At 46.7% G+C, this 13576-nt stretch overlaps 4 protein-coding genes across 4 annotated transcripts; all 4 read left to right on the top strand.

Annotated features, from left to right (window-relative positions):
- Positions 1-570: 570 nt before the first annotated feature.
- N7478_004312 (histidine phosphatase family protein) lies at positions 571-2294 on the top strand (the record flags this gene model as incomplete). The annotated part of the gene is made up of 3 exons (XM_056920526.1): positions 571-700; positions 754-907; positions 968-2294. The coding sequence occupies 3 exons, from the start codon at positions 571-573 to the stop codon at positions 2292-2294; spliced, it is 1611 nt and encodes a 536-aa protein (XP_056778563.1).
- A 1822-nt stretch (positions 2295-4116) lies between these two features.
- On the top strand, positions 4117-6449 carry N7478_004311 (putative hydrolase; the record flags this gene model as incomplete). The annotated part of the gene is made up of 8 exons (XM_056920525.1): positions 4117-4453; positions 4513-4729; positions 4782-4966; positions 5016-5422; positions 5475-5690; positions 5749-5889; positions 5963-6093; positions 6152-6449. The coding sequence occupies 8 exons, from the start codon at positions 4117-4119 to the stop codon at positions 6447-6449; spliced, it is 1932 nt and encodes a 643-aa protein (XP_056778562.1).
- Positions 6450-8638: 2189 nt separating this feature from the next.
- Positions 8639-9758, top strand: N7478_004310 (protoglobin family protein; the record flags this gene model as incomplete). Its single annotated transcript, XM_056920524.1, has 3 exons — positions 8639-8759; positions 8822-9095; positions 9197-9758. The coding sequence occupies 3 exons, from the start codon at positions 8639-8641 to the stop codon at positions 9756-9758; spliced, it is 957 nt and encodes a 318-aa protein (XP_056778561.1).
- Positions 9759-10467: 709 nt separating this feature from the next.
- On the top strand, positions 10468-12229 carry N7478_004309 (aldehyde dehydrogenase; the record flags this gene model as incomplete). Its single annotated transcript, XM_056920523.1, has 4 exons — positions 10468-10925; positions 11101-11494; positions 11575-12017; positions 12085-12229. 4 exons carry the CDS (start codon positions 10468-10470, stop codon positions 12227-12229), a joined length of 1440 nt encoding a protein of 479 aa, XP_056778560.1.
- Positions 12230-13576: the final 1347 nt, after the last annotated feature.

Here is a 13576-nt window from a genome sequence, read left to right as displayed (position 1 = left end):
CGGGCTTTATAGTGTTCCTATCCAAACTTAGAATCTTTAAATTTGACAAACGAACCACCTTCTAAATTCGGCCATATAAAACGTTGGAAGTCGGATATGATACGATCCAGGTAAATACACAATCTGCATAACTATATTAATTATACATTTAATTCCGGATGCTCGAATCAAATTGTTCTGTTGAACGAGACTGAGAATTGGGGTTCGTATACTTCGTATGCACAAGGTTTCTCGGGTTGGGGATAGCGCGGGCACTAGTCCCTCGCTTATAGTAATAGCCCACGCTAGTTGGTCCAATTCCCCCTGACAAGCCCCATCAGTCCCGTCGTAAGATTGCCTGCTCCCCACGTGGTGAACTACTTGAAGGTGATTGAAGCCAGTTGAATCTTCCATTCAAACGGCTTCTCTTCATCCGATTTGCCGACAGTCGTTTCTACGCCACAATATTTGCCGACATCTGAGCGGTGCAATGGAATTGAATCATCGAGCAGGGATGTATTCGGGTATAAGAGGACTTCCGGCTTCCACAGCAGGCTGATGGTTTGAGACGACTTAATTGATCCTTCAAAGATGGGTGAATTAAAGGCTGCTGTCGTGGCTTCTCTTGCCGTTGCCTCAGTTGCGCAGGCAAATGCAGTTCATCCGCGCGCATCTCAGACTCAAGCCAACTGGTTCCAAACATCTCCCGATAATTATGCTGGTCAGGAACTGATTTCATTTTGACAACTGAAAAATCGCTAATCCTCTTTTCAGGTACAATTGAGACTGGTGCTGCTCCCTTCCTAGCGCAGACCAACCCAGCACAATTCGGTCAGGCTACTTATGTGCCTAATGCTCCTCTGGAGACGTCGGAGCCAATCCAGGGCGCTAATGGCCGGAACATCTTCCATCTGATGGGTGATCAAAGGTAGGATCAAAAATCACATTTTTCGTGGATATCACCAAATATCTGACTATATATCAAAAGCCCTTACTTCTCGCCAAAAGAAGGTTTCGGAGTAGACGAATACCCTCTTCCTAAGGGGGCTAATATCACCCACATGCATATGCTTCAGCGCCATGGCTCCCGCTATCCCTCTTCATCCGAGGGTTTAAGCTCGTGGGGTGTAAGTATCGCCAGCGCCATAAAGAATGGCACTGTTTTCAAGGGCGGGCTAGATTTCTTGAATGACTGGACCTACAACTTGGGCGAAGAGATTCTCGTTCCTGTCGGCCGACAAGAACTCTTTGACAGCGGTATCCTCAACTACTACAACTACGGTCATCTTTACGACAACTCCTCTAAAATTGTGGTTCGTACGACTTTGCAATCTCGCATGTTGGAAAGTTGCGAAAACTTCCTTGCCGGTTTCTTCGGCCTCAGTTGGCGCGATAATGCCAATATTCTCGCTACTGTTGACTCTGCGGTCACCGGTGACTACGCATGCACGAAGGAGCTTGAGAGTTTGGAGTCGATCGAGACTCCTGTCGGTACATGGATGGAGACATACTTGAAGGACAGGACTGCGTATCTCAAAACTTTGACAGGGTCTTACGACTGGACTGTTACTGACACTTACCACGCTCAAAGTTTGTGTCCGTATGAAACTATCAGTGTTGGCTATAGTCCGTTCTGCGAGCTATTCTCATACGAAGAATGGGAAGGGTATGAGTACCTCATGGATATTGAATTCGCTGCTATGTCTGGCTTTCTCAGTGCTACCGGCCGTGCACAAGGCAAATACTGGGTTGAGGAATTCTTGGCTCGAGTTGAGGGACACTTTGTCACTGCTCCTGCAAACCAAACTGGATGCAACATGACTCTCGATACTAATCCTGTTACATTTCCCCTCAACCAAAGTCTGTACCTTGAATTCACTCATGACGCAAACATTGTTTCCGTCTTGACAGCCTTCGGACTCACTCAGTTCTCCGATTATTTACCACTTACCGGGCCACCGAGAAACCAGCAATTTTCTACTAGCAAGCTTGTTCCCTTTGCTGGTCGACTGAATATTGAAATCATCAAGGCACCACATGAAGTGTCGACTAAGCGCTCTAAGAAGACCAAGACTGCTGATTATGTTTCCGGAAGTGGAGAAACTTACTACGTGCACTTCATTCAAAACCAGCGAACCATTCCACTCCATGCCAGCTTTGAGGCTTGTGAATACCGGGATGATGGTTGGTGCGAATTGTCCACTTTCTTAGAGGTCCAAAAGAAGTCTCTGGTTGAAGCTGAGTATAGCTACGCTTGCTTTGGAAACTGGACAATGAAGAGCTACGGGACAGTGAGGAATGGTGTTCCTGCATAATTTGTCAGATCTTTCAGTCATTCACGGGGAGCCATAGCGGCCAGCGAGAAATAACCCCCTTGGCCCTATATTAACATTTACCGCATAATACACCGCTATCTGTACTGTAAGCTCGACACAAATAGAAAAACAAGTAGAAATACAATTAGAAAGACCAATGGAAAGATAAAGATAAATACCTTGTATAAATGTTCCATATTATACTAGTAAGCTTGTTTCAAACGAAAAAAAAAAGATCATATCTTAAAGATATATCTCAGAAAGAAGATTCGAAGCATAGTTCGTGATATCCAGGACCTATAGTTGGAGCCCTGGGTGTTGCTGTATTACAGGTATCGTGGTTTTCTGCCGACTATGAGCCCCCGTAGTCACGCACCTGTACGAACCAAACCCTAACATTTGTATATAAGAAAGATGTTATCACGTGCTTCGGCTTTGGCCACGATCTCGCTTTCTCCGTCTCCGATGCTCATAACAAATTATCACACCGCCGGAACTCAAGCGGCCCCTATGCGGGGAAACAAAGAGACCTGGAGATCCAAATGGCCAAACTCCGGTACAGAAAAGGCAATCAGCCAAATGCCAGCGGAGCCGTGGACCCATACCTCCCAGCCACCCAATCACACCAGACCGATCGTCGCGCCAAGTCAAGATGAGGGGGGACGAGGTCAGCTTTCACTACTCTGCTTCATTATGTGCAGCCGCTTATACGACAAAATGAGACCCAAGCATACCACGTCTGTGCGGGAATAACAATCTGTCTTGTGCGGGAGAAAATGCCTTGCTGTTGGGTCTTAAGAGCGCTTCAGCCCGCCGAGACAGAGATGATCTGTGCGGCTGCAAGGGATTCCGTGGGGATGATCGATCACCTCGGCGAAAACAGAGTGCCGAGAATCTTAGTCACGAAGGATTGAAAAAGATCCGGGGTCTACGGCTCACATATGTCATGATGATCTACTGGTGCATGGAGTCAAAGAGAAAAAGGATAAAACCTGAATCAAATCACGACGGAGATGCAGATGCCGTGCTACGGCCGATGGCTCTCCACAATAAAAAGCACGCGACCAGGGCTAGGGAGCGAGTGAGATTTGCATTCCAGATACCATGCGTTATTGAGTTTCTCTGCGCTGCATTTCCGATGCGCTCTCATTCGTCGTCTCCTGGCTCCGAAATCTGGTCCAGAGGTTAATGAGTCAATAGATCCGGCCGATAATTACTGTCAAATCTTTCGGCTTGCAATGGAATCAACTATTGTAAAAAAAGCGGTTGAATTGCTTGTGTTTGAATCGGTGAGAATATCAGTATTTCTCCGGATTTTCCCCACACCGAGCCATCGTTACGCTTGTTTAGTTAGTTGGTTTTCAATTGGGACGCACCTTCCAGTCTGGGCATTTACTCCACCATGCCTGCCAAGCAGAAGTCGCCCTTTCGAATACTTCCTTCTTAGGCCCACTGCACACCGTCAGCATTGTGTTTTGGTCTGGAGCGGAATCCCCTGTAAGCTCTTGTGCGGGGCTCATTGAGTTAGTTTATGTGGGGATTATATCCCTCGCGAGGCTGGGCAGAACCAATACACATACCTTGGAGTGCTGTAATAGCTCATAGGGGTCTTTGGTCTCCTTTCCATTCCTATCCTAGTTCGATGCGATGGACCGACTTCTCGGTATTCTCGGCTATATTCAGGGTCCGGCATAATGTAGCATTGAGCATAAAAGCCAAGAGAGCGCGCTACTACGGGTAAAATGTTTTCTTTTTCTTTTCTGGGATAGTTTGTTGTAGCCATCTCTTCTTTCCTTGCAGACTTTAGTCAAGTTTGTCAATAATGCATATCCTAAGGAGTGTTGCGTTGTCCCTGTTGGCGGGCACTAGCCTGGCACATCCAGGAGGCGATACTGCAAGATTATCGGCGAAGCAGCCTCGTGCTGCTGGATATTCTCTCAAAGAGCCGCCTTTGACGACACCATGGACAGATAAGGTAGGCACTGATCCATGGCCTGAGTATCCACGTCCACAGTTGCAACGATCCGAGTGGCAGAACTTGAATGGTATCTGGCAGTATCAGAATGCGTCGGGTCTTACTGCTGTTCAGAATCCGCCATTCGGGCAGGAACTTGCGCAGGAAGTTCTTATTCCGTCATGTCTTGAGAGTGGTCTTTCTGGTAGGTTGCTCAGTGATTTTTCTTTCTTGTTCGAACATGAAGTTGACCATTCTTCACAGGTATCATGGGTGAATTCACTTTATACTCCTGGTTCTCGACAAATTTCAAGGTCCCATCAGACTGGAACGGTCAGAACATTCTCATCAACTTTGGAGCTGTCGATTATGAAGCCACAGTTTTTGTCAATGGAAAAAAGGCAGGCTTCCATCGCGGTGGATACTTCCGTTTCTCGCTTGATGTCACAAAGCTCTTGAAGTCCGGTCAAGAGAACGAGCTGTAAGTTTCTGAATGCCACAGAAAAAGAATAAAGAAACTCACCTCAAATTAGGCTTGTCTTTGTCCACGATCCCACTGATGATGGTGATAATGTTATTCCCATTGGAAAGCAGACTCTGCACCCAAGTCACATTTTCTACACCCCGTGCAGTGGAATCTGGCAAAGTGTCTGGATTGAGCCTGTGCCTTCGAACCATGTTTCCCGACTTGACATCGACGGTAACATGGAAGGACAAGGTCAGTTACCCTAGCTAAGTCCTAGGCTTCACATTCTAACTCCATTCAGTCAACATGACCGTACACACTTCCTCGGTAAACACAACGAGCAGTGTGCGAGTCGCAGTGCATGATGGCGATAAGGTGATCGCGACTCACCGCGGGCCGACAAATCAGCCATTCCAATTCAAGGTTGACTCTCCCAAGCTTTGGTCTCCTGATTCGCCCAATTTGTACAACATCACTGTTGAATTGGGCAAAGATCAGGTCCAGAGCTATACTGGATTCCGTACCATCGAAAAGGGCACAGTCGACGGTGTTGTTCGACCATTATTGAATGGAGAATTCATCTTCATGTTCGGCACCCTTGACCAAGGCTTCTGGCCAGATGGTATTTATACCCCACCTACCAAGGAGGCGATGGTCTACGATCTTCAGGTGCTGAAAAAGCTTGGATTTAACATGGTCCGCAAGCATGTAAGTTAATTCTGTCTTGACGAGTTGAGCAATTTTGCTGACAACTCCACAGATCAAAGTCGAGAATGAGCTTTTCTATCGTGCTTGTGATGAGCTGGGTCTCCTTGTTATTCAGGACATGCCTGCTCTGCGACCTTTGCAGAGCAAGACCCTGTCTAACTGTACTTCCCAGACTTATCTTCCAAATGCCGCACAGCAGAAGGAATTCACTCGCCAATTGGAAGTGCTAATTAATCAGCATAAGAGTTTCCCTAGCATTGCAACCTGGGTAAGTCTGCGCAAAATGAGAAAGACGCCATGTTGAGAAATAACTAACAATGTTCTAGGTTATCTACAACGAAGGCTGGGGTCAAATCACCAGTTACTACCCCGAATTCGCGTTGACCGACCTTGTTCGGCAGTTAGACCCGACCCGATTGATTGATTCAACAACTGGTTGGTACGACCACGGTGCGGGAGATTTCAGCGTAAGTCTAGCCTCTTGACACATCAACCCCGTATCATATTGAAATAACAAGATCACTAACTTCTTTCTAACAGGACAACCATCACTATTCTGACCCGCAATGTGGTACTCCGTTCTACTCTACCGCCTCAAGCCCCTACGATGATACCCGGATTGGATTCCAGGGTGAGTTCGGTGGACTTGGCAACAATGTCTCCATTGAGCAGTAAGTTTATGATTAATTAATTGCAACCCTCCTCAGAAAACAATCTAACAAAATTCAGTCTCTGGAACAATCAAGCCGCAATTGACTCGATCAATCAGACGTATGAGCTGGATCTTACTCTCGAAGCCTGGAACTACCGCAGCCACATTCTCCTCAACGAATTGCAGAACCAGGTTCGACTCTTCGCTTGCAGCGGTGGCGTCTGGACACAGACCACCGACGTGGAAGGCGAAGTGAACGGACTTATCACCTATGACCGTCGTCTGTCTCGAGTTGACGAGGACCAATGGAAGAAGGACATCCAGGGTCTTTATGATGCCGCCAAGGCGCGAAGCAACTCGACCATGTCTACTTGAGCGGTGTAAATAGGTACAAATCCATGCACTGGTAGGATATACAAGATGTTAAATACATATTCGTGATTGGTAGCAAGAGCGATCAGAAATCTATTTCTTTATTGTATACTTTTAAACTTTCGCCACTTTTATCTCGCGTTGCAGAAATGTGATGTTTAGATTACCTGAGAGATGTGATGGATAGCTCACATTGCAGATTTTTTGATACATCGGATCACATTTCCAGCATTACCTACAAACTCGACTTATATCCAATCATGATGGTTGAGGTCTGAGAGATCTGTTTCAGATGAGAATGGCTGCAGCTGTCACTTTTCACCCGGAAGTCAATTAGATTAGCCCGGCAGTTGTTAAGATCAAAGCTCCTCTGCCGTGCTGTAGTAGAACGCGGGGCAAGTACTGGATTGGAATGGTCTAAATTGCAATCAGGCGTCTAGGCCATGAAAGTTTAAGTGATCAGCACAGGGATTGATCCTCGTCTATTGCGTCTGTCTGAGAACGTCCGTAGCGCGTCTCAGGTTGAGCACTAAGTGGATAAGATGAGGTCACGATATCAGAAATTCGTTTTCCGTAAATCTATCACCAGAACGAGACAAGAAGAGAGAAAGAAGAAAATGAAAAGAAGAAAGAGAAAAGATCAATGGCTTTTCTACACAATTTTATTTATCCATTCCCCCTTTTCCTTATTCCGCCCAACTCCGTGCCTCGCGTCCAACCGGAACTGACCCGTTTGATCAGGCAATCTAACAAAATCCACCGAGTCCACCCGGACTCTCTTAGAGAGTCAGGCCACGCCATCACACGGTGAGAAACCGATCCATCGAGTCTAAGTCGGATGCCCTCCGATACTATTTTGTCCCCATAATTGCCCAAATAACCCGTAGTAGCCCCTATAGCCTCCTAGCGTGGCTTAACTACTGCATTTTTTCACAATCTTATTTTTTCCATTTTGGCATAGGACCCACCTAACGTCCGAACCATTTAGCGCTTTTCTTTTTTCTGGAAGTAATCCTTCAGGAGCATAATTTGGTTATCAAAGGGCCTAAGCGGCAAAGGCGTTTTTCTGACGTTTCATCATCCTTCTGATATCATGCATAACGGATAATTCTACATCACATCATGATATTTGGATATCCAATTCATTCCTTCCCCCTTTGAAGTTAGAATTGAGGGAAATGAAATATGCTTCACGCGAACAAAGCGAAATAATCTAATGTAAGACTTTCTCGCCCCGACCCGTCGGCTCCGAGCTCAAGTGGGACTTTTCTTCGTCTCGGTTGGAAAACCGTTGGGTCCGCTGTGGAGTTTGGGGAGACAAGCCAGGTTTTTTTTTTGTTTACTGTGATGCCTGGCTGCATCGGGATCTGCTTCATGCATGATTCTTGTTCTTTTCTGTCTTGGTGTGGGTTTTTATCAGGGATTTAGTTCCGATTCGTGCATGTGGAAAGGCAAATGGGAAATGCTGTAGAATGCAGTAACCTTCTACGTGCTGAAGAAAAAAGAATACGAAATGCGACCAAAGCGCAGCCGCGCACCATGTAGATTGGTAACAAATAATGCACCACGGAGATGTTGGTTGCTTGATCGCCGCGTCTACTGGCACGTGGAAACGTGGAATATTGTTTCACGCTCGACTAGGTTGCTGTATGACAGGAATGGCGGTCCGTGGTCCTTTTCCAACCCTGTCACGTCCTGGTGGAGGAGATTGCAAGGATCAGCCCACACTTGCCGCTGCCTTGTTATGTGTGCCGCGGCTTATTGCCTGGGTTTCTGGGTGGTGTGATTTGATAATACACGCTGGGGAAATCACCTCCATTTGGAGATGAGTTGACGTACTAGATCGGGCTTTTTCGCTCATCTTGGTTAAAGTGCCGCTCCACTCTGTGTGGCAGAGATGGGGACCCCCTTGTGATCGTTGGGATTTCGTGTATGTATTATTATTATCATTTTTTAATTTTTAGTTATTTCGGGAGCCGATCGGATGGTTTGGATGAGAGAGCTTAAGGTATAAAGGAACTGGTTATCCTGCCATGCGACAGCCACGAGGAGCCCCAGTTTTCTTCAAATCGTCTTCTATCCTATTTCTATCCAATTAGTCTTTTGTTGAGATCCTTCTGGAAAAGTTCTCCGGTGTTCAAGCTCACTCGAACTCGAACTTTATTTGCATATTCGTTCATCACAGCGCTGCAATGCCTCACGATTATGGACTAGGTCCTGGCTTTGAGCCAATGCATATTGATCGCAAGTCACTATATGTCAATCTTGAAGAGCGAATCAAGTATTTACACCATTTTATTGAGTGGTCCTCCGGTATGCCTATGATGATATACTACCTACTACAGCATGATGAAATAACTAACATTATCTCCTAGCTGATGTCGAGGCCCTCCAACACGGAACCAAATACCTCAAACAACTCATCCCGGCCGTCGTCAACATGGTATACAAAAAGCTATTAGTATACGATATCACCTCGCGCGCATTCCACACCCGCACAACCGCCGACGAAAGAGAACCAGACGAAGACTATCTCACAGAGGAGACACCACAAATTAAGCGCCGCAAGATGTTCCTTCGATGGTACTTGACTCGTCTATGTCAAGATCCCACTAGCATGGACTTCTGGCGATACCTGAATAAAATTGGGTCAGTCATTTCTACTCACCCTCAAGGCCTTTTTTATATGGAACATAGACTTGAATTTCAAAGTGAAACTTGAATTGAACATCCACTAATGCATCCCCCAGACAAATGCACTGCGGTCAAGAACGTCTCGCCCCTTTAAACGTGGAATACATCCACCTCGGAATCTGCCTAGGCTACATCCAAGATATCTTCTTCGAAGCCCTAATGTTTCACCCCCAACTCTCCATGCGCCGCAAAGTCGCCCTCGTCCGCGCAATCAACAAAATAATCTGGATCCAAAACGATCTCTTTGCCAAATGGCACGTCCGCGATGGAGAAGAATTCGCCGACGAAATCTCAATGTACAGCTTTGGGTCCGGGAATAGAGAAGGTTTTCTCGCTGGAAAACGTATTATCGGTAGTAGCTCTGGTAGCTCTGTTGATGATGATCGCTCCAGTATTGCCGATAGTGCTAGTGTGGCACCGTCAATGCAGAGTGTTGCGCCTTCTGAACAGTCTTTTCAGACTAGTGCTAGTGTGCAGTCGGATCAGACGGTAAATACTGCTAGTACAGCTACAGGGAGTGGACCGCAAGATCCTGCTGCTGCTATGATTTCGGCGTGTCCTTTTGCTGATTTTGCGAAGAAGAGTTCGTCGACTGAGACTAAGATTTGGGCCAATTGAAAATTTGCTAGTGGGGGTTTTAGCAATGATTTGATTTTCAGGGTTTATTAGGCGTGTTGGATATTTTTGAGATTGGCGCTGGGGGATACCAGTATATATGATTCAAGTTTGCGATTTGCATTGATGGTGTTGTTGGTTTTCTTTGTTAGGGTACTTGGTCTGAATCCCTGCCCAGGTGGACAGCATTTCTTATAATTCAGAATCTTGCATCTTTTCTCTTCTACCTCTACCTCTACCTCAACCCTAAGTTTCTTTCTTCCTCGCTCTATCTCTTTCGCGGAAAGCCTCCGGTCCCCTTTTGTCAGCGGTTAGTGATTCCACCTCTTGAACATAAAACTGGTCCACATCCATGGATCTTCATGGAAAGAGATTTCGGGTAGGTCCCCCCACTCCGGAACTAATTCCAGGCAATTAACATGTACCAGCGAATCCAAACCACTACATATTTCCCCGGCTTTACGGCGTTCCAAGAACCAACCAGACGGAGATAAATCTCGGTTTACGTCAAGTTACACACACATTAACTGCTCCACATCGCCGCTCCACATATCCCTCAATTGGGCAAGATCGACTTCCCGACCAGTGCGACACCGAACACCAACCCCTCCAAACACCCCTCAGCTTAAATCAGCTTCAATCTTGCAAAACCCCCCACCAAACCAAATCAAGAAACTTATCCCGCTTTGCGCTGCTACTATAGTCTATCGCCATGTCTAATATTGGTTCTAGACCCGTGACGCCGCTCATTATCAATAATGAGTCCGTCCTTACAGACATCAAATTTGATGTCCAGGCCCCTGCTACCGGTGAGCTGTCTAGCTATTGTGCCGGTGCTTCGGTTGAGGATGCGACTCGCGCTGTTGATAATGCCCACTCTGCTTTTCCGGCGTGGGCTAAATGGAAGCCCTATGAGCGTCGCGATATCATGATGAAGGCGGCTGATATTATGGAGTCGAGAAAGGAGGAGTTTATCGGGTACCAGCGTGAAGAGACTGGTGCTGGACGTCCTTTCTCGGAACACACATTTAATCTTGGTGTGGCTTTTATTAGGGATTTCGCTGCTCGTATCTCGACTATCGAGGGTGTTGTGCCTAATGTCACGAGGGATGGTGAGGGTGCGATGGTCTTCAAGGAGCCATATGGTGTTATCCTATCCATTGCGCCTTGGTGAGTTTGATCATTTTTTTTCTCTCCCCTGTCTTCCTTCCTTGCTACCCACCTGCAACTGCGACGTATACTGTTTTCCTATCTTTGTTCCCCCTAGCCCAGTTCGCCACCTGGCTCGTATTCAAATATGCCACGTTCCGATCTGTGTAACACGACGCAACTAACCACCTTGCAGGAACGCACCCTTTGTCCTTGGTACTCGCTCCGTGGCTCTGCCTCTTGCTGCTGGAAACACAGTCGTGCTCAAAGGCTCTGAACTTGCACCAAAGTGCTTCTGGGCTTTGGGTGATGTCTTCCGTCAAGCTGGTCTACCTGCTGGATGTTTGAATGTGATCTATCACCAGCCCTCTGATGCTGCTGCTGTTACGAACGCGCTCATTGCACACCCGGCTGTTCGCAAGATTAACTTCACTGGTAGTACGATGGTTGGATCGATCATCGCATCTACTGCGGGTAAGTATATTAAGCCTGTGCTGCTTGAGCTGGGCGGAAAAGCATCGGCTATTGTCCTTGATGATGCGGATTTGGACAAGGCGGCTATGAACTGCGCGCTTGGATCATTCATGCATGTATGTTGAGTATCCTTTTTTTTTCTCTCCCTTTCGTCTGATCCGAAACTGTAATGGGACACTGCTGACAAAAATACCAGTCTGGTCAAATCTGCATGTCCACAGAGCGTATCGTGGTTCAGCGTGGCGTTGCGGATGAATTCAAGACTAAGCTCGCTGCTACCGCTGAGAAATTGTTCGGTAAAGATGCCCCTGCTCTGGGTCTTGTTAATGCCGCCGCCGCGAAGAAAAACAAGTCTCTTGTTGCGGATGCTGTGTCTCGTGGTGCGAACGTACTGTTCGGTGATGCAGGTGCTAACGAGAGCCGCGATACTCTGATGCGACCTATTGTTGTTGAGGGAGTCCAGAAGGGTATGGACATGTATGCGACCGAGTCATTTGGTCCAACTGTCTCACTCATGGTGGTTGACACTGAAGAGGAGGCTGTGGCATTGGCAAATGATACCGAGTACGGTTTGACATCGGCCCTGTACACAACTAATCTCTTCCGTGGATTGCGCGTTGCCAAGCAGATCGAGGCTGGGTGAGTTTAAACAATACTGAAACTTCTCTGATTATTGGTTTTTCTTTCTAACAATGTTTCTCTTTAGTGCCGTTCACATCAACGCTTTGACCGTTCACGATGAACCTGTTCTTCCTCATGGTGGATGGAAGAGTAGTGGATTCGGTCGTTTCGGTGGTATTGCGGGCTACGACGAGTTCCTGCAGACCAAGACCGTTACCTGGCATGAATAAGCAAATAGTTCAAAGTTTTCTTTTTTGATCTAACTGGACACATGTGGCGGTGTTGGATTACATACATTTCGGTTTGATTTGGTTACTTGATTCACGAGGCTTGCATTCGTTTACCCATCTTGGGATGGGTCATAAGGTCGATTACCTATCGTCCTGGTTGATGATAGAGAGTGGTAGTAAAGCCTTGATTGGCAGGGTGAATGGATACCCAACTCTACTGTACAGAGTACACGAGATATTGATGAAATAAATATGACCATATACCAAACTATTGGCTTGGTAGTTTGTCTACGTGCAGACAAGCTGATCAATAGGAACGACAGGAACGTTACTGTTAGTCAGAGGGCTTCAAGTTCTTGTTTGTCGAGCCTACGTTAGCGCTGATGTGATGCCAGTAGTACCTACTGTACATAAGACTGTACATAAGAGGTCGGCAGCAGACTATGTACTCTATACCTCCTCCTGCTATTAATATCCTCACATCCACCAGCCAGTCGATTCTGTCAAGCCATTTCGTATTCAAGTGACTAGTCATGCGGGCCCACCAAGTCGATTCGAACCGTGGACAGGTAAGAACCGGGGTAAGACCCGATCCTTGGAAGTCCTCGTACTGGGAACGCAGAGTCCAATGTCTTCGCCTGACACCTCATTCACGAACCAAGATTCAAGAATAGATTTATGAGTCCTCGCGCCGTTGATGGCCTCGTTTCGATAGTCACTAGACCCTCGCACTTATCTTCTCATCTTTCGAACTGGTCACTCTAGCGGACCCCACCGGAGACTAGTCAGCCGGTGTTGACCGAGGCGGCTTGGCAAGGCTTCGGACCCTGTACAACACTGTGATCGATTTACCTGAATGGGATAATAGGTACATGTATGGACAAAGAAAGGAGTCAAAAGGAGTGATTGCAGACTTTTAATCTGATTTTAACTCTAATCTCCCGATCGGAGGCCTAATAATCCTTTGTATTGATAGATTCTCAGTATACAGTATAGGTCTAATTTGGATGAAAGAGGGGCAAAGCCACAGCTGAGTCACTCCGTACACCGTACTGTAGACCATCTCAATCTTGTTCTTGTTTGATTCAGGGATAAAAACGAGCATCATAATAAGACTCAGATCAAAAACAACGCGGATCCACACCCGCGTTCTGGCAATCAGGAACAGGAAATGGGCAAGTCAACGTGGCGAATCAGCGCGTTTTAGCTCGTGCAGTGAGACAATCCAAATTTCCCGTTCAAAGTCTGTCTCAATCACCCAATCAGAGAGTTAGAAGAGTGTAAATTGGATTTGTGCCGTCATCGCATCGGTATTTTATTTTCTTTCGTTTTTTGGTTTTTTTTTTG

This window comes from Penicillium angulare (assembly GCF_028827245.1).
Source record: "Penicillium angulare strain IBT 27051 chromosome Unknown utg000004l_segment0_segment0, whole genome shotgun sequence".
Classification (NCBI taxonomy): Eukaryota; Fungi; Ascomycota; class Eurotiomycetes; order Eurotiales; family Aspergillaceae; genus Penicillium; species Penicillium angulare.
This window is presented reverse-complemented; position numbering and strand designations above follow the sequence as displayed.